The sequence below is a fragment of the Vombatus ursinus genome, unplaced genomic scaffold (genome assembly GCF_900497805.2).
Source record: "Vombatus ursinus unplaced genomic scaffold, bare-nosed wombat genome assembly UNPS02012622.1, whole genome shotgun sequence".
Taxonomy (NCBI): domain Eukaryota; kingdom Metazoa; phylum Chordata; class Mammalia; order Diprotodontia; family Vombatidae; genus Vombatus; species Vombatus ursinus.
In genome coordinates, this window is record NW_020952400.1 from 215553 (window position 1) to 236126 (window position 20574).

Genomic DNA, 20574 nt, shown 5'->3' on the forward strand with positions numbered 1-20574 from the left:
GGCCCCGCCCCTCCTGGCCTCCTGAGTTTCCCCTCCGGCCCCGCCCCATCGCTCTCTAGGCCCCGCCCTGCCCCTTGGCTCTCCACGCTCCGCCCCCGGCTTCCATCGGAACGGCCGTCACGTGACGTCCTGGGGGGCGTGGTGACGTCGCGGCGACGCCACGTGACGTCGGGGCGGGGCCGGGCGGCGCTGACAGGAGGCTCTGACAGGCGGCGCGGCAGCTACCTCGCTCGCAGCTCCTGGCTGCTCGGCCCCTGACTGCAGTCGGAACCCCTGCCGCGGGTCCCCGCGGGCGGCCGAGGGAGCAGCGGAGGCGGAGGCGGAGGCGGAGGCGGAGGCGAAGCGAGCGGCGGCAGGTGGGATTGCGCGGGGGGCGGGCGGGGGCGCGCGGAAGCAGGAAGGAGGGCCCGCTTCCGGTGGCGACTTCCTGGTCGCGGCGGGGGCGGTGGAGGCGGCGGGGCGGTGGGTCGTGGACGCGGGGGAGGGGACGCCCACGCGTGTGACAGGTGACGCGGCCCCGAGGGGCGGGCCGGCGATCCCGGGGGTCCCGGGGGCGGGGACCCTGCGAGGGCCCCGGGCCGCACCGGTCCTCCCGGAGCTCTCCCCGTGACCTGGCTTTAACCCCCCCCTCCCCTTGGGTCTGGACCGTTGCGGGAGCTGCTGGGGGGGCTGCCCGCGATCTCTCTCCCTCGGTCCGCCCCCCAGGCACGCCCCAAAGCGATCATCCTGAAGCTTGGGTCGGACCCTGTGTCACCCACCCCCCCAGATTCCAGGGGCTCCTTCAGCTTCATATCTAAGACCCTCTCCCCTTCCCTGCCCCCCACACTCTCTGATCCTGTGACCGCCACGGACAAGACCCTCCATCTGTGGGCGTTCTCTGTGTCCGTCGGTCCCTGCAGCTGACCGTTGACCTCCCCGGCTTGCTTCTCGTCGAGCCGGAGCCCCACCTTGTCTGGGAAGCCTTACCTCTGATTGTCGTTTCCCGTTGATTCCGCAAACAGATGGCTCTGTGGTGTTTGGGCGCACGTTGTCTCCCCGACTAGATCGTGATCCTTGAGCGCACGGACCGCCTTTTGCCTCTTTGTGTCCCAGCGCTTAGTACGGTGCCGGCCACGTTGTAGTCACTTAATAAATATGTGCTGGCTGTTGCTTAGTCTTCAGTAAGTATTTGGGACTAATTTAAGAAGTATTCGTGAGTTAACAACGCCTGGGCCTGAGGTCACGTGGAAGAGAAAGAATGTGGAAAACAAGGTTGGACATCCATGCATTCTGAAGTTATCGGGCCTGGCTGTGCTCTCAAAATATTCCAGTAAAGGAAATCAGCCTCAAATAACAGAATCATAGCAGATAGAAGAACTGTGGTTGTCACTGTAACGCTCTTGCCTTTGTAAACCTAGTAGTGCTAACCATCAGTCAGCAAGGATTTATCAAGGGCCTATGTGTACTGGGCAAGGCGAGGGAACGTTACAGAGACACAAGTCAAAGGTCTTTCTGCCTAGTAGCTTCCCTTCTTTCAACCCATATAAGCATATACAAAATAAATCCATGGCCATTTTTTGAGGAGAGAAGTCCCGGGCATCTGAGGGGACCAGGACAGGCCTTTCGTGAGTTAGTATTAATTTGGCTGTGAAGGGGAGGGATATAAATCTGTGTGCGGGAGTCTAGTACAAGTTACTGTGTTAAGAAATTGAAATAAGCACCTGTGCTTTGTGACAGAAATGAGTGTTAGGGACAAGACGGTGTAGAAGTCACCCTGTTTACCTTGGAAATTCTCAATAAAATTTGTGCTGTAGATCAGGGGAGGAGCCTGTGTATCCCAGTCCATCACATGGCCCAGAGAAATCAGCGGTCAGGAAATGTGTTTGAGCTTTGAAGTAAGTGTGGCCAACAGGCTAGCAGACCCAGCTTACCAGGGTTTTGTCCAGAGTCCCCTTTTCTTGGTGCTGGGGGTGGCCTGGAGGTGACTCATGAAGGTTGGAGCAGTTTTCCAGCAGCTGCCTTCCAAAATACATCATTCTCATTTTGCAGGTGAGGACACTGACGCTTAGGGAGGCACTGTCAGATGTGGGGTTTGAACCTTGCTTCTCTGACCCCATTATGTTCCACGTTGGTGTCTTTCTCTGCCTATCTTCAGCCGTTAGCACACCCGTGCTTCATACTTCTCCCCCCAACTCAGCTGCCACCACCTTTGCTCAGACCCTCAACCTCCAGTGGCTGCCTCACACTTCTCAAAATACAGGCAGGGCATTCGAGGACATCCACAGGACTTTGGCTTTGGCTGTTCCAGCTGTGTAGACCACAGGTTCCTCTTCCCTTCGCGTGGAAGATATGGGGTGGCTTGACTTGGCCTGAGTGGGCTTTGCCTTTTTTTGCTTCTTTGGCAGACACTGATTCCCCTTCCCCTTAATAGCCGCCCCCCCAACTAACACAGACAAATAGCGAGACCTGGCTCAGGTATAAGCTCCCTGAAGGTAGCTCTTGATCCAGCCAGTCAGTCCAAAAGTGTTTCTCAAGCACCTGCTATGTGCCAGGTCCTGGGGGTGAGAGGACAGAGAAGCCAACAGAAAGGAGCTTCCAGACACGAACAGAAAGAGAATCAATACTAATACATTCAGACTGAAGGCTTGGGAGAAGGCACATCAGGAAAGTCTTCCTAGAGAAGGTGGGGCTCGAGCTGCATCCTGAAGGAAGAGAGGGATTCTGGGAGGCAGAGGAGGGAGACACAGCCAGGGCAAAGGCATGGAGGTGGGAGCCCCGAGTATCTGTTTAAGCAGCATCACTGGGTGTGGGAGGGAGGCCCCCAAGCTAGGCTGGGGCCACATCATGAAGGGCTCCCAAAGCTAAGCCCGAGTGCAGATACTGAAGTACGTTGAGTGGGACAGTCACTTGGGCACAGGCCTGAGACGCGCTCTGGACGTGAGAAAGCCCCTTGGGCCACAGTGTGTAGAGTGGCCTGGAGTGGACAGAAGCCAGAGGTCAGGGGACCAATGAGGAGGCTGTTGTAGTGCGCCAGGCAAGAGGTGGTGAGGGTGGTCAAGGGTGGTCATCTTCCCACCTCCTCTCAAGCTAGAATCCATCTTTCCTTGCTTGAATACCCCACTTATTTGTGGACTTTTCAAACCCCTCCTGTTATCTAATTAAACTTCCTGAGGGCAGGGACTCTCAAGTTTATACTCCCAGCCCCAGGTTCTCTCCTCTGGATGCATCCCTTCAACACCTCATATGGGTCCATGCATTTCCCCCCTTAAGCCTGTCCCTCCTCCCACCTTCCCTAATTCTGTCGATTCTACCAGCTTCTTCGCAGTTCCACCAGGCTTGAAATTCCCGAGCTGTTGGGCCTTGCCCTTTTATCTCATCCTGCAGCCTCCAGTCTGTGTGAAGGCCTGGCATCCTGCTTTTCAATATCTCTTACATCTGATCCCTCTCTCCACTCATCTTGACAGTAGGCCCCGCGTCCTGACAGTGTCCTAGTCCAGGGCCTCACTAGGTCTCCTCTGGACCGCTGTAATGTCCAGCTCAGGGGTTCTTCCCAGCATCTTGTTTGTAAATGTGTAAAACACAATATGCAGGGTTATAAAGGAAACCAATTATATTGAAGTAGTTTTAAAACGCCTCCATGGACCCCGGGGGGAGGAGCTCCTGGTCCAGCTGTGCCTGGCACCCACAGTGCAATGGTATGATGCTCACCAAGGGAAGTGCCTCCTTCCTCTGCGTCTGGCACTGTGGGCTCAGCCTCGGGGTTACAAAGTGCTTGCCGTCCATTCTGATGGAGAAGACAACATGTAATGTTTAATGAAATATTGGCTCTCCTCTTAACAAGAACGTGTCCAGCAGCTGCAGCCCGGCTCACTGGCCTGTCCCCAGGAGGCGTGTCTTTTGGCAGGCCCCGGCCACCACCCTCTCCTCCTGCAGTCTGTCAGAGATTCCTGGCCGTCACGCCTGCCGTTCATTTCAGTTCCTGGGGATTGGGTTTGCCTGGGCAAGGTGACATGCATTTATATGAGGACTCTGGCTCTTCTAACATAAAGGGTTTGAAATACGCAGGTGTGCAGCATCTGAATAGTCAGTAAACCATCAGTCCCTTTTCGTTTCTTTCCCTGAACTGTATTTTTCAGCATAGTTTTCATAGCCCTCCCTGTTGGCCTCGTACCTTTCTGAGGTCACAGAGTGGGTATCTGGCTTTGATGTGGAAGGTCTTTTCAATGCCTTTGCGGGGTTTCTCCTCGCCTGTATCTGTGCCAGCTGGAGCCAGCTTCTCATGCGTCAGAAAGGTGAGATGACCAGCTGTCCCACGAAGGATTTGCCTTTTAGGTGCCCAGTAGAGCCGACCCTCTCACCCCCATCACTTGCTTGTCTCAGGACTACCTAGGAGGCTCCCTTCCATTTGGCTTTGGTGTACGATTATAGTGAGATGTCAGTGCAGGGGGAGCTGGGCCTCTACCCGTGTGTTTGGTCTGGAGCCAAAAAGTGCAGATGTAGAGAATCTCCATAAGTCAGTGGATATTGTAGGCTGCCACAGACCTCTGTGAATCTTTGTGCCCATGGCCAGTCAGTATAGAAGAGGAAGGGATCATCCAGGCCTAGTTTCCCTTTATTTCATGGGGTGCAGTCTACCAGTCGTTAATTCATCTGCCCATGGCCAGCCTGCCAGGGATGGTTGGGCCTTTCCCAAGAGTCAATCTGGTCCTCAGCCAGCCCACATGGGCAGTTACCAGTGCCCTCCTGGAAGCCTTTCCAGTTGGGGCTCCTGTGTCCCTGGCATACTCTTCGAGAGCCCAACATGAGCATCAGAGTAGGAGGGTCTTAAAGGGAATTTTTCTTAAGAGGGACATTGGAGTGCAAATAGATGTGACCTCCCTTTGTCCCTATTTCTTCCCCTCGATGGGCATCCACTCTTTTTCTGTTACATGAAAGGACTGGAGCATGTTAGTGAGGCTCCTCGCTGTCACGTGCTAGGCATGGGTCTGTTATGGACCAGAGACTGGCACCTTTGTCAGGGAGCACCCTAGGGCATGGCCTCCTCTATTTCAGGAAAGCTCAGCACAGATGTCCACTCTTGACCCTTTTTGTCTTTTTGAGTGATTTTTTACCCTCTGTCAGAACCTCGCTAGCCCGATCTCAAATTAGTTTTCTTTGGTGATGGGAGTATTGGAGCTCAGGAAACAAACTGTGTGGAGTTCTGGTGAATGGGGGGCTATTTCTTCAAGGCCGAGCTGTTCCATTGTGTTGGGATTTGCGAGTGGAGGAAGATCTTGATTCTCCTTTTAATAGTGTCTTTTTGTCTTCTCTGGATCAGCCTGTTGCTAGTGGAAGCTGGAGTTTGCAGAAAAGAATTACTGTGTTCCCTTTTTCCATGCAGCGTTTGTTGCTCTTTGAGTTGGCTTGGGCTGGGCATTCAGGGTCTGCATCTGCAGCTTGTAAGGCTGTGCTTGGTTCCCCCACATTGGGGGAGCATTGCTCGCTGCCCAGAGTGGTATTTGGCTCGGGGGGAAAGAGACAGAAGGGAGTCAATTAGGAAATTTTGTGAAAGACACTGTTTCTTGGTGGAGGTGCCTGGGACTCGATATTAGTCATACTTTCGGTTCTTTGTGTGTGGCTGTTTGGGAGAAAGAGACCTAGGCTCTTAGGAAGTATGAGTCCTGAGAGGCTCATGTATACTTTCTTGTCATTTTAAGATCCCACAGATTCAGAAATCACATTTTGAGTGCTTTGATTTATTGGATTTTTTTCTTTAAAAAGTATAACTCCCTGGCCTTTGGAAAGGTAATTTTGTTTGGTGTTTGGGGTCAGTGAAGTCTTACTACAATTCTTAAATCAGTTTGGGGTGGTAAGGAGAGGGTATCTGTCCTGAAGGACATTCTTACTCTGACATTGTGTGTTCTCAAGGTCACTCCAGGCTAACGCAGTACACATTTATTATATGCCTGCTGGGTAGAAGGAAGGCATTGGCCTAAGTGCTAAAGACAGAGACAGAGACAGAACTGAAAAAGAGGCCTGGACCTGCCCTCCGTGGGCCAGAGACCTAGGTCAGAGCCCAGGAGCTTAGTGCTTGGGGTCAGGTTGGTAGGGACTGCCAGCCAGCTGTAGTTACCAGGGGTGGGAAAGAAACCCAGACTCTGGCAGGCAGGGCTCCTGAGGGGGGTGGAGGCATGGGAGGCCAGAGTGATGAGCTCAGCGGGTGCCTCTCTATGTCAGCACTGGAGGCAAACTTGCAGGGTTGGTAGATCTGGACCTTGACTTGGGGCTTGTGGGGCAGCAAGTCCAACTGCCGGAAATGCTGAGGAAGCAGGTCAGAGCAGAAGTGGTCTGTGTGTCTGTGTGTCTGTGTGTGTGTGTGTGTGGCGGCCTGGGAAGGGGTGTGTGTTTATGGGGGTGGCGGGGCGGCCGGCGGCCTGGGAAGGTGTCGGGAGCTCTGACTGCCAGCTCAACTCCTTAGAGAGGAAATGCTCACCCGAGAGTGGCCGCTCGCGACCCTCTTGCCAAGTCTCTCTTTTCTCATCTTTCGTGGCCGAATGTGTCCATTTGAGCCTCTGGGGGATGAGCCTCGGTTTGAGCCTCCAGTCTGTCACTTGGAGGGAGCGGATGACCAGAGGCACCAGTGAGAGCTGGTCTGACTTTATTTGGGCAGTTCTGAGCCTGGTGGGAGAGGCTGGGGGGCTAGCCTCTGCTCCATGCACCAGGCTGCCCTCCTCTGTCACATGCTAACCTGGGGCCAGGGTGGGTGGTGAGCCTATGCAGGCATGTTGGGACTGACTAGGACTGGCCAGACGCGTGGTGTGGCAAGCCTGGGCAGTCATCACAGTTGGGTGCTTAGCATTAGAGCCGAGGACCTTTTCTGAGCTTGGGTCTTCTCCCCTTCCTGTGCTCAGCACAGAATCCTTCTGCGTCCTTTTTGGTGAACTCAGTAGAGATGGCGCTGGGGTTCGGATTGGTTTTTGTTGTAATATGAGAAGTGGTTTTCGAGTGTTAGCTTGGCACAGTGGGTAGAAAGCTAGCCTTGGAGCCAGGAAGACCTAGGTTAGTCTCAGTCTCGCCTCTTTTTAGACAGGGGCGCTGACTGGCTTCAGTGGAGCGGGGTTCCTCACTTGGGAGGGCCTCAGACCAGCGTGATCACAGATGCAGCCAGGGCTTCTTCGCTGAGGTTCCACGAATCGCTATGGTTTTGTGTTGATAACTGCATTTCAGTAGAGTTGCTTTCCTTTATAATGCAATGTTTTATTGTGCTAAGAAGGGGTCTGCCCATGCCCCTTCACCAGCCTGCCACCAAAAAGTAGCGTTTTCCTGGTGGGAGCGCCCGACCTTGGTTTGCCACAAACAGCAGCTGACAGGAGGCGGTCTGCGCTGAAGCTCTGGGAGGGGCATGTCAGTGGCTTGCCAGGACCATACCAGTGAGTCAGCGCGGTGGAGCTGGACTGGCATTACCCCATTCCCGAATGCAGGCTGGTGTGGTCTCGGTAAGGGCTGAATCACATTCCGGCTTTTGTGGCTTCAGGAAGGAAGCCCTTCCTTCCTTCTCTGGGCGTTCGGTCCCTTTGGGGCTACTCTCAGCTAGGCCTGGAGTTTGAAGGAGGTGTCAGAGAGATGGCAGCCTTTTCTGTGTTTTGGGTCTGAATCCTCGACAGTGAAGAAGCTCCCTCAGCGTGGGCAGACTCGCCGTGGGCAGCTTGTGTGAAGGTGGCTCTGGAACCCAAGAGTTCTGACTCTGGGGCCACTCCACACTAATTCTCCCTCTCTGATGGAGGTGATAACACTTGGGAGAGTGCTCTCACTCCTCGGGGGTTTTATTGAGTCTGTGCCTGCTCTGTGCAGTTTAAAAAAAGCAAGAGATAGCAGCTCCTGCCCTCAAGGAACCCACAATCTGCTGGGGAAAACAGCCTGCAAAGAATGGACCAAACAAGGTGTAGTCAGGAGAAATGGGAAATAACTAACAGAAGGAAGAATCAGGAAAGGCTTCCAATGGAAGGTGGGCTTTGAGCTGAGGTGTGAAGGCAACCCGGGAAACCAGGAGGTGGAGCGCCAGATGAAGGGTCTGGCATAAGGCCTGGCTGTGGAGGCCAGAGACGATTCCAGGAGGCAGGGTTGGGGCTGGGAGGGGCAGCTGGTGGGACGGAGCGCCAGAAGAGAGTGCCAGGCCTGGAGTCAGAAGGTCTGAGTTCAAATGGGGCCTCAGTCACTTACTAGCTGCGTGACCCTAGGCAAGTCACTTTACGTTTGTTTGCCTCAGCGTCCTCATCTGTAAAATGGGAAGAACAATAGCCCCTACCTCCCTGGCTGGTTGTGAGGATCAGATAAAATAATCATTGTAAAGTACTTAGCACACTGCCTGGCACCTAGTTGTTGTTTCAGCTGTGTCTGGCCCTGCGGGGGTTTTCTTGGCAGAGATACTAGCCTTCTCCAGCTCATTTTCCAGATGAAGAGACTGAAGCAAAAAGGGTTAAGTGACTAGCCCAGGGTCACCCAGATGCTAAGTGTCTGAGGCCAGATGTGAATTCTGGAAGAAGAGTCTTCCTGACTCCAGGCCCAGTACTCTATCCTTTGCATCACCTAGAGTAGGGGCTATATAAATGTTAACTGCTGTTGTTATTATCATTGTCATTATTCTGGCAGGTAGACCCACCAGCAGGCCATTGTAGTAGTGCAGGTGTGAGATGATGATGTTACGTTCATAACAAGAGACATTGTGAAGATACAATCAATAGGCCTTGGCCCCCAGATTGGAACTAGGGAGTGAGAGAGAGTGAGAGAGAGTGAGGAGCCCCCAAATGACCCTTAGGTTTTGAGCCTAGGGGTGCCCTGGACAGTCACTAAGAAGTTTGGAAGGAGGAGGCTTTGGAGGCAAAGATAAAGGGTTCTGTTTTGGACAAGCTGGATTTAATATGTCTGTGGGCCATCTGCCTAGACTGGAGGTCAAGATGGAGGCTAGGGCTGGCTGAGCAGATTTGAGAATCATCAGAATGGAGTTGATTGTGGAATCCAGGGGAGCTGGTGAGACAACCAAGTGATAGAGTATTGAGGAAGAAGAGAAGAGGTCCAGGACAGATCCCTGTGGCCCACCTATTTAGACCTGAATGAAGATCGAGCAAAGGAGACTGAGGAAGAGCAATCAGAGGGGTAGGAGAACAAGGAAAGGGAGAGAGAGAGAGACAGACAGACATGGAGAGAGAAGGAGAAAGAGAGAGGGACAGAGAGAAGAGAGGGTAAGAGGATGAGAGAGACATGGGGGAGGGGGAGAGACAGACAGATGTCCTGAAAATCTGGAGAAGAGAGAGAGTGTCAGAGGCCCCATGAAGGTCAAGAAGGCCGAGGGTTGAGAGGAGGCCACTGGCTTTGGTCCGTGGGAGCTCTGAGGGACTTTGGAGAATGAAGAAGCAGAGGACAGGCAGTGCGGACCTGTGGTCTTCTCTCGAGTGAGATGTGGGATGGAGGGGTCAAGTGAGGATTGGGGCGGGGGAGAGGGAGAGAGTGAAAACTAGAGAGAAAGTAAGGGGCAAGGGGAGACAGGGCAGAATGGACTTGCTTGTGCAACTAGAGGGGTCTGCCTTGGCAAGAAGATGGAGTACCTCTCCATGGGACCCAGGGGCAGAGTGGGGTGTAAGGTGAGGGGGAAGGAAGGAGGGGGAACTCTGGACGAACGGCCTCTGGCGGTTGATCAGAGGAGCTGTCGAGGCCTGAGGAGGAGGATGGTGGGCGGGGGTGGTGGGGCATCCAAGGATTGCTTTTCAGCAGTGAGGGCCCAGTTGGAACATCAGCCCTTCAGTCAAAGTGGTGGCAGCAGCCGGTGGTGGGAGGGAAGCCAGGCTGGGGCTTAGCAGAGCAGCTTTGGAATTAGGGCCAGGGCCTCAAGAAGGGCGCCGTGTCGAGCAGGGGTACTGGCCTGAGACAGAACCAAGGGGAGAGGGATTGGACATGCTGGGTGAACAAAGCAGAGGGTGGCTGTGGAAAGGTATTTTGTCAGTCTCTGGGAACTGCCTGGGTCCCTGCTGTGTGCCAGGCACAAGCAAAAAGGGAAACGGTCCCTGCTCTCAGAGTTGATTTTTATCCGGGAGGCAACATGCAGATGTAGAAACACCTAAAGATGGGTAGTTTGGGAGCGGGAGGCGGGAATCAGGAAAGGCTTACTGTAGAAAGTGGTCTTGAAGGAAGGAGCAGGGGAGGGGCACGTTCCAGGCCTGGAGACCTGACCGGACTATGGCATGTGGGCTGGAGATGGGGTGACATGGGCCAGGGACAGTAAAAAGGCTACAGTTTGTCAGGACCATTGCACGTGGGAAGGGACTGGAAAAGTGGATCAGATCCTGCTAGGCCCACCTGGACTATTTGCTGTAGGAACCTCTTGCTTGGGCCTTTCCTCCAGACTGGCACTCCCCAGCTCATCAATGGCCAGTGGCTCCTCTTTTTTCACACCTGGTTGTCATGTCAAGGCCCTTGCCATCTGTCACCAGTGTACCTTTCCAATCTTTTTGGACATCGCTCCCTGATTGCCATAGACTGGCAGCCTCTGGAGAGCAGGGCCTATGTTCTCAGCTTAGCCTAGGGCCTGGCACACAGTCAGTACTTTTGGTCTAACTGGCTCTGGTCCCAATCCTCATCCCTATAGAAGGCCTGGATTCCAGTTCAGCCTCAGCCCCTTTTCACACTCTGTCCCCCATTCCTAGAATGGTGCCCTCCCTTTCACTTTGGCCTCTGAGGGTTCAGCTCCCTCTTTCTGGAAGTCTTCCCTTATCCCTTCCCCTTAAATCAGCATGCATTTGCTGTGTCTGTGTTTTGTATATCCTGACATATGCATATTTTCCCCTGATAGAATATGAGCTTCTGATGGTCAGGCAGCTTCCCATAGGGAATGGAGAACTGCTGTCTGCCAGGAATACCTGAGTTCAAGTGCTGCTGTTTATACATCCTGGCCAGGTGACCCTAGGCAAATCATTTCCCCTGGCACTGCCTGAGACAGCCCCCAAACTACAGGTGATCGAGGAGGCTGCCCAAGGGTGACAGGGTATTTCTTCATCTGTGAGTTCGTTATAGCCGTGAAATCACAGGGTCAAAGCCTAGCACTGTGCCTGGCAGGCCCCACAAGCCTTTTGGACTTGGATCAGGAAGGTAGAAAAGTGTTCCCATTGTACAGATGAAATTAAGAGAGGGGACATGTTGTTTGCAGGAGCCCCAACTATCCCTGGTCAGTTTTCGGTTCTGCTCCCTTGAGCTCCTCCTCCTCCAGCCAGCATTTTCAGGGGGCTTAGAGGATGGCTGCTCAGGGCTGCCTCCTCTGCTGGTGTGGTCCTCACTTGGGCCAAGTACTTTCTGACCTCAGAGAGAGGCATTTCTTTCCCTCTTCAATCATTTTGACACCTACTGTTTTAAAAAGATTTTTTTTCTTTTTTTCCCCCCAATTACGTGTTAAAACAATTTTTTACGTTTTTTTTAAGTTTTGAGTTCTAAATTCTATCTATCCCTCCCTCCCTCCTCTCCCCTCTCCCTGAGATGGTAAGCAATACGATATAGGTTATATGTGTACAATCACGTAAAACATTTCCATATTGGTCATGTTGTACAAGAAGACTCAAACAGAAGAAAGAAAGAAAAAGAAAGAGAAAAATAGTATACTTCAGTCTGTACAGAATGCATCTTTTCCTTTTGATTTCCATTTGCACTCTCCTGATCTCAGCCTTCATTACCTCTTGGAAGATTAGAGAAACAGGCTTAGCTGCTGAGGGAGTGTAAGGGTCTGGGTGGAGGCCCCAGATGAAGACATTCTCTCTGCCCAAGCAGGGTGGCACCTTCTCTGTAACTTAGTATCTTAAGGAGTTGACTGGGGCTGTGAGAAGGGGTGGGCCTTGCTCTGGGCCACCCAGCTAATAGCTCTGGGAGGTGGACCTGGAAGCCAGGTGCTCTCTCCACTCCCCCACATGCTGCTGCTTACAGGCACTTAGTACGTTGGAGAGCTCTTTCCTCTCAACAACTGGGGCAGTGGTAAGGAGGGGAGATTTGTAGGTGAAGGAGCTCTGAGGGTTTAGGAACCTAACTAAGGCCCAGAGGTGGTCCACGGAGAGTGCTGGCCCAGAGTCCACACGCCTCACTGTTGTGTTTCATTGGTCTTATTCTCTGGAAATGGGGCCCAGCAGCCTTGAGGTTAGAGAGGGTCTTAAGGACTAATCATCCAGTCCAACTTCTGTGTTGTTGGTTATTAGTGTGGATTTGTTCATTTTACTCCAACTGGCTGGGGTAAGTAGTCGCATCTTTTTAATACAAGATGTCTGCTAGCCAAACTTGTGAGGAAAGGGGGCTTGTCTCTGGGCCTCCTTTGGGGCCCAATCCCTGCTTACTGATTTGGGGCAAGGCCTGGGGCCATGTCTTCTCAGGGTTGTTGTGAATAACTTCACAGCCTCTCCAGCATCAGAGGCCATTTGGTCATCTGACCTGGCCCTAAGCTTCCCCCTTGCTCTTCTGACTTTTGGAGAGGGCAGGTCAGTGAGCTGCCCTGGGGTCGGGAGGTTTCTCCAGGAATTTTCCCCACTTCCCTCTGGCCTCTGTCTCACCTTTAGCTTTTTGAGGGCAGTGATTGCTTAATTTTTGAGTTTGTAACCCTAGTCCGTGGGACATAGGAAGTGATTTTTCATGTCAAAATGGTTTGTAACAACAGGACCCCTGTAAGAAGGGGCTCTTGGCATTTGTGATGAGCTCTTTTTTTCCTTGGGGGGTACACCTGATAGTCAGTCAGTCATTAAGCATTTGTGAAGCTCTTAGGGTGGGCCAAGAACACTGCTAAACTGCTTTGGATTCAAGTCAAAGCAAAAAGTAGGGTTCCTGCCCTCAAGGAGCTTGCATTCTAACAGAGGAAACAGAATTATGTATAATTAGTTACATAGAAATATATATATTGTAAACACCTCCTGGGTAACTTTCAATCAGTGAAGCATTGATTAAATGCTAACCATATGCCAGGCACACTGCTAAGTTCTTTGAGTTCAAAACCCTGCCCTCAGGCAGCTCACTTTCTAATGGGGACAATAAATATCAATAATACAGGATAGATTTTATTTTTGGAAATAGCTTTTAGAACTTGTACGTTATTTCAACGTTCATTTTTTTTTAAATTTTGAGTTCCAAATTCTCTCTCTTTCCCACCCTTCCCCCACTCTTTGAGAAGGCAAACAATGATATGGTTATACATGTGAAGTCATGCAAAACTTGCTTATTTAAAACTTATTAGCCCTGTTTAAAAAAAAAATGAGAAAAATAAAGAAAATGAAAAAAGTTTTCTTCAGTCTGCACTCAGAGTTTATCAGTTCTCTCTGGGGGAGGACAGTTCTTTTTATCATGGATTCTTTGGAATTGTCTTGATCAGAGTAGCTACATCTTTCCCAGTTGATGATTGTTACACACTGTGCACAGTGTTCTCCTGGTCATATAGAGTACAGGGAAGGTGACCTTGGTGGGAATGGTATCAGCAGTTGGCACCACTAGGAAAGGTGTATTGGAGTTGGTGCCCGAGCTGGGATTTGTCTGGTTGGGAGGGAGAGTGTTACAGGCATGGGAAACAGCCAGGACTAAGGTGCAGAGGTTGGCGGGAGAGTGTTGTATGTGTGAGGAACAGCGAATAGGCCAGCCTTGTTGGGTTCTAGATGCTGGGAGGGGGTGAAAGTGTAAGAAAGGGTCATGTTGTGAAGAACTTTAAATGCCTCCGTCTGCCAGTCAGTATGCATTTAGTAAATCCCTGCCATGTTTGTTTTGTTTTGTTTTTTTGATGGAGAAAAAATAAGTGGCTCAAAAGAGATAGGAGAGGATCATGAGGAAGGGGTGTCACAGGAGGAGGAATTGCCTAGCTCCTGTATTGTTTCTCTTTTCTTTGCTAAGGAGAATAACTTTGGGGCAGCTAGATGGCGCAGTGGACAGAGCACCTGCCCTGGAGTCAGGAGGACCTGAGTTCAAATATGACCTTGCACACATGATACTCACTAGCTGTGTGACCCTGGGCAAGTCACTTAACCCCGATTGCCTCACCAAAAAAAAAAAAAGGAGAATAACTTTGAACTGCCAAGGACAAAACAGCAATGCCTGAAACCAAGAAAAGTACGGAGAGGAGCACCTGGCTGCCCCTGGCCAGTTCAAGTCACTGGTACCCCAGTCAGGGATGTAATCACTGAGCCCGTGGCAGAGAGAACTTTGTTTTTAAATTTTATTTTCAGCTTCAAATTCTCTCCCTCCTACAGCCCTTCTCCCCATTGAGAAGGCAAAAGCAGCAAAACTTGTAAACGTGTAGAACCTAGAAAAATCCATTTTCACATTAGCTATGCCCTGCCCCTCCCCAGAAAAGTACGTTTCAGTCTATGCTCTTGAGCCTATCACCTCTGCATCTGTAGGTGAGCAGCCTGTTTCAGCAGTAGTCCTCTGGAGCTGTGCTTAGTCATGGTGCTGATCGGAGTTCCTAAGTTTGTTTTTGTATAGAACTTGTTCTCCTGGTTCTGCTCACTTTACTTTGCATCAGTTCCTACGTCTTCCCAGATTTCTCTGAAATTATCCTCTTCCTCATTTCTTACAGCATAATAATATTGCATCACATTCACATATAGTAACTTGTTCGCCATCCCCCCAGTTGATGGGCATCTCCTCAGTTTCCACTTCTTTGCCACCACAAAAAAAGCTGCTCTAAATGTTTTTGTACATCTGGGCCCTTTTCCACTAACTTTCTCTAATTCCTTTCCTAATTTCTCTCATTTTCCTCTTTGATCTCTTTGGGGTAGGGGTCCCATAGCAGTGTCACTGGGTCAAAGGGTATGCACAATTTGGGCTGAGTTCCACACTGTTTTCTTGATTGTCCAGGCCAGTTCACAGCTCCACCAGCAGTGCAATTAATGTGCCTGTTTTCCCACAGCCTCTCCAGCAGTTGTCATTTCCTCTCTGGTCAGCCTTGCTAATCTGATGCTGCTGAGGTGATACTTCAGAATTTTTTAATTTGTGTTTTTCTAATCATTAGTGAATTAAAGCATCTTTTATAGGTTTGTTGATAGTGTGGATCTCTTCCTCTGAAAACTGCCTATTCATATCCTTTGACCATTTATCAGTTGAGGCATGGCTTTTACTCTTCGAGGTTTAAGTCAATTATAGATAGATGAATAGGCAGATGAATGGATGTTCAGATAAAGATGGATACAGGTCTGGTCATGTCACCCCACCCCCTCCATCATCACCACCACCACAGTCAGCTGCAGAGGCTCCCTCTCACCTCTAGGAGCAGATAGAGCATCCTCACCAGCTTGGCCCTTTCCTGCTTTTCCCTGTTCTTACACTGGACTCCTCTCTTCCTACTCTGTGACTTGGTGACACTGGCCTCCTGACACTCCCATCTCCCTTTCCTTGCCTTTATCCTGGCAATGCTCTCCTTCTTCCCTTTTCATGCTTGCGCGCCTAGTCTCCTTCGGGACTGGGCTTAAATCCCATCTCCCCCAACAGGCCTTTTCTTTTTCCTGGACCGGTGATGGAGTTGATTTAATGAATTTTCTTTGCTTAAATAATATTTTACTTTCCCCCCAATAACATGTAAAAACAATTTTTTACATTCTTTTTTTTTTTAAAGTTTTAAGTTCCAAATTCTATCCCCTCCTCCCTCTCTTTTTTCCCCTTTCCCTGAGACAGTAAGCAATCTGATACAGGTTATGCATGTGCAATCATGTAAAGCATTTCCATATTAGTTATTTTGTGTAAGAAAACTCAAACAGAAAAAGAAAGAAAGAAAGTGAAAAATAGTATGCTTCAGTCTATATTCAGACAACATCAGTTCTTTCTCTGGGGATGGGTAGCATTTTTCATCATGAGTCCTTTGGGATTTTCTTGGATCATTGTATTGCTGAGAAGAACTAAGCTATTCACGATTCTTTATTGAACAATATGGCCATTGTCCATCATTGTCCATGATGTTCTTCTGGTTCTGCTCACTTCTCTTTATATCAGTTCATGTAATTCTTTCCTGGTCTTTCTGAAATCATCCTGCTTGTTTCTTATAGCACAATAATATTCCATTACATTCATATACCACAGCTTGTTCAGCCATTCCCCTATTAATGGGCACCTCCTCAGTTTCCAATTCTTAGCTACTGTAAAAAGAGCTGCTGTAAATATTTTTGTACAAACAGGTCCTTTTCTCTTTTTTTGAATGTCTTTGGGATACAGGCCTGTCAGTGGTATTGCTAGATCAAAGGTGCAAAGTTTTATAGCCCTTTGGGCATGGTTCCAAAATGTTCTCCAGAATGGTTGGATCAGTTCACAACTCCACCAAGAGTGCACTAGTATCCCAGTTTATCCACATCCAACATTTCCTTTTTTTGTAATATCAACCAATCTGATAGGTATGACGTGATACCTCAGAGTTGTTTTAATCTGCATTTCTCTATTCAATAATGATTTAGAGCATTTTTTTCATATGACTATAGATAACTTTGCTGTCTTTGTCTGAAAACTACCTATCCGTATCCTTTGACCATTTATCAATTGAGGAATGACTCAGTTCTCTATATATTTGAGAAATGAGACCTTTATCAGAGATATTTGCTGTAAAGAAATTTTCCCAAGTTTTCTCCTTTCCTTCTACTTTTGGTTGCATTGGTTTTCTTTGTGCAGAATTTTTAATTTTATGTAATCAAAATGATCCATTTTACATTTCATAATGCTCTCTATCTCTTGTTTGGTCCTAAATTCTTCCCTTATTCATACTGACAGGTAAACTATTCCATGCTCTCCTAATTTGCTTATGGCATCACCAGCAAGCCTTTTCCAGCCCCAACCGTTAGTGCCTCACATGTGGTAGGTCCCAGTTACGTTGAGACATTATACACTGTATATGCCTTGTATGGACATAGTGGCTTGCCTGGTTATTCCTTATCTCCCCATTAAAATGGGAGGCCCTTGAGCACACTGCTGCCAAGGCTAATTCACTCTAGCACCTACTTATGGAACTCACTGCCTGCCTTGCCTTCCTTGGCCTCATCTTACTGAGGATGGGGACATCCATGATAGAGCCTTCAGGTTGATCTCGATGTGACCTGGGGTAGCATGAAAAGGAGTGATTGTACGTTAGGGACCATCAGCCACAGCCCCGCAGGAACAAAGATGAAGACACTGGAAACTTTGAAGGATCTAACAAAGGCCTCTTTAGGTCTGCAGAGTATTGGGGAAACAGAAGAAGAAATGAACAAGTGTCTGATCCCATCCAGCTTTTGGGGATCTCCGAAGATTTCCAAGACTAAAAGCCCACATGCACAGGAGGCTTAGAATTTCAAAATTCAACATTCAGTTCAACTCAATATGAAAGAAACCTTCATTTTTCCACCATGTCCTTTGCAAGGGCGTGAGGTCTAAAAAGGTTGACCTCATGCCTCTAGTAGGCAAAGGCCTTTTTGTCTGAGATCCTGAGGGCAAGGCCATGCCAAGTCTCTTCACTTGGATAGCTCTGCAGGGGGTTACCAGGACAAGAAGGGCTCCCACATGCCCCCCGGTGTCATCCTTCTCTCTTCTCTTCTTTGTTAGGCAAGGAAGTTATTCCCTCTGTGCTGCTTGTAAAATCAAGTTGAAGTACAGTAAAATCAATTTGGAGGGGGTAGGGAATTTAAAATGATGACCTTTACTTCTTCATCTTAAATTCTAAGGACATCGCTTTTTGTAGGTATGTGTGTCATTAGGAAAAAAGTTCTTCATTCCTGCCCAAGGGTCTTTTTCCCCCTCTTTTAATGTGAACAGATTGAGAGTTTGGTAAGATAGCTGCTGTTCACAACTGCTAAGTTTAGAAGCATTCTCCACACTCAGCTATTGAAATGAAGCTGTCTCTAGTTCTCTGGCTCTTTGTCTGAGTTTGGGGAATGCACATTTGGTCTGGGGCCAGCTCTCATCCTTTAGAGAGACACAGAGCCTTGTCAACATCATTATGAGATCAGAGAAAATTGGCAATGCATGCAAAATAGGTAATGACTATACCAAATCTACCCAGATTATCCATTGTTATCCTGAGTAATCAAATAGGGACTGGCTTCTGTGATTGAATATTGCCTACAGGACATATAAACTCTGTTTCTCCCATAGCATCTATGTGACCTTGGGCAAGTGACTTAACCTCCCTGGGCCTCAGTTTCTCCATCTCTTCTGGCTTGAGTTGTAAGAACCCATGATCCTCATAAATAGACAGTCATTGTAAGCTTGTGGCTGTCTCTCATTTCAATCCATCATGGAGTTTGATGTCATGAGAGAAAGAACTCATCACATTCTCTTTGGTGTGCGACCTGAGTGATTGTCCTCTAACTTTATGTGACTTATGTGTCTTAAGGGAAGAGTAAGAAACCTCTGAGGCCTTGGTCTCCAAAGTGGGAGTTGGGGGAGGATCCCAAAGGATGTCAGAGGATGGGAAGATAGACAGTATTGCCATGGGCTCCATGATAAGCTGGCTTGGAGCTTGTCCAACAGTGTCACGCCCACCGTACCTCCCCACACCCTCCCACTCTGCCCTGTCCCTGGACTGTGCTAGCTTCCACCTGTCCCACCCCCATTCCCTCAGGAGACCAAGATTGGCTTCTCCAGACAAGTTATGCCGTAACTGAGCAGGAATGCTCAGCGGCCTTATCAATGGTTCACATCATTCCAAAAGTATTTATAGCCAGGTCCCTGGGGATGAAAGCCTCCTTACAGGAGCTGTAAGTCACCACAGCTTCAGCAGGCCAGTGCTCCAGACTGGGGCAGTGACTGGGGAGCAGGAAAGAGCCCCACCTCAGCTTCTCCTGGATGGGACAGTGCGTCGGACCTGAGGAGCAGGTCTGGCTACCTTCTCTTCTCATCCCGACTTCCTTCTTCCCTCCAGTCTGACCCCACTGGGCCAGTCATTCTGCCAGCCTTTCCTCTCATCTGTCTAACGCTCTTCCCTCAGCCATGCTGGTGCAGGCCCTGGGGACCTCTTGCATGAACTATTCCCCCAGCCTCTTCCTCCCCTTTTCTCCCCTCCCCCAACTAGCCCCCCTCCTTAGGGCTCTACTCCCTCCACATTCGATAGAAAGTCCTCTGTTGTCCTGACCTGGCCCCACGTCTCTGCCTCAGCATTCGTTGTCTCCTGAGCCTAGGGTGCTCTTGACCCTCACTTCTGCCTCTCACAGTCCTTTGTTTCTTTTAATATTCAGCCCAGTGCCTCCCGCATTCGGTGTTTCCTAATTCTCTCCCTGCCTTGCTCCCTACCAAAATGACCTGCTGTTTATTTCCTATAGATTTAGCTGACATTTTAGATAGGGCAGGGAGAATGTCGTTGGTCTCCCCAGCACCCAGCAGTGTAATCAATGTGCACGATCGATATGCTTGTTGGTGGATGGAGGGATGGTGCCAGGAGGGCCGGCAGCAGTACGGGACTCTTCTTTGGGGCATTCTGGCTCCTCTGGGATTCTGTCCAAGCCAGAGGGGACCTTTGGCTTTGTCCATCTGGACCACAGCTCCAGCATGCCAGATCCAGACACGTAGCTGTCTGTAGACATTTTGCACCTTTCCGAGTATTCATTGTGAGCAAATCCTGGCTTCTCTTTAAGCTCATTCTTTCTATTGCTGTCAGAATCCTCTGCCACCCCCTCCACCCTCTAGTTTAAATCTTGCCTGTTTAGCAGGATCTCAAGCCTGTCCCTGCCCCTGCCCCAAGTAGGGTATAAAGGGGGGACCTACCTCCTGGCATTGGTCATTATTGATGCCTGAACCATGTGTTTGTTCATGTTGCAGATGGCCAAAAGCTTTGAGGCAACACCGGGACCATGATGGCTCAATTTCCAGCTGTTATGAATGGTAAGGCATGGGGGGGACCGGACACACTTGTTTGCTTCTTTGGGGTTTGCAACCTTTCCCGGTAGCTCTTGGACTGACCTCCAGCTAACCCTCGCTGGTGCTGCCTCCGCTAGACGCAGCAACCAGCCCCCTGGCCTCATATCTTTCAAGCCTAGGGGCTCAGTGGGAGAGAGGCCTGTGCAGAGCTGGATCAGAGGGCAGGCTTGGAGGCCCCCCCACGACTCATGGCCCTTGTGCCAGGATGCACCGGGATCACAGTGGCAGCCTTTCCCAGGGAGAGCGGCTCTGCCACCCTTGAAGCCCGATGTCAATGTCTGTGAGGGCAAAGTCGGCTGCCAGGGACAGGCATTCAGGGGACAGAAGCGGGCGCCCCCTCAAAATGCTCTCTGTCTGACGAATACATCAAGCCATCCCTGCTGCTGTTCAGGCTGCCCTCCCCCTGCCCCTTGCTTTCTCCCTTCTTTTTGAGTCTCCTCTTTCCCTATTAGACTGATTTTCTTCCTCCCCCTCCTCCCCTCTCCCTCCCTCTTCTCCCCTGTCCCTCCCCCTCCCTTCCTTCCCCCCTTCTCTCCCCCCCTCTTCTGTTCCTTCTCCTCTCCCTCCTCCCCCTCCCTCTCCTCTCTCTCCTATTTCCCCTCTTCCTCCTCCTTTTTCCTCCTCCCTTTCCTACTCCCCCTCCCTCTTCTCCCCCTCCTTCTTCCCCCTTCTGTCTCTCCTCCTTCCCCTCTCTCCTCCCCTCTCACTCCTCCTCCATCCTCCCCCTCCTCCTTCTCCTCCCTCTCC

The 20574-nt window shown here is 50.3% G+C and overlaps 1 protein-coding gene and 1 long non-coding RNA gene across 6 annotated transcripts in view; one reads left to right on the forward strand and one right to left on the reverse strand.

Moving 5' to 3' along the window:
* The window catches only part of LOC114040040, a 7828-nt gene extending 6795 nt beyond the window's left edge, over nt 1-1033 (reverse strand). The window contains exon 1 of the long non-coding RNA XR_003568734.1: nt 967-1033. This is a non-coding gene — a long non-coding RNA (uncharacterized LOC114040040). The remainder of the gene's footprint in view (nt 1-966) is intronic.
* ITSN2 (intersectin 2) overlaps nt 1-20574 on the forward strand; it is a 105481-nt gene that overhangs the window by 8198 nt on the left and 76709 nt on the right. For 3 of the 5 annotated variants that reach the window (XM_027858012.1, XM_027858016.1, XM_027858017.1), the window contains exons 1-2: nt 314-356; nt 19729-19791. In XM_027858012.1, the coding sequence (XP_027713813.1) occupies nt 19761-19791 (31 nt within the window). In that variant the 5' untranslated portion in view covers nt 314-356; nt 19729-19760. Of the gene's footprint in view, nt 1-313; nt 357-1090; nt 1161-19728; nt 19792-20574 lie in introns of those variants that run through there. The other 2 variants (XM_027858013.1, XM_027858014.1) reach the window with 2 other exon arrangements.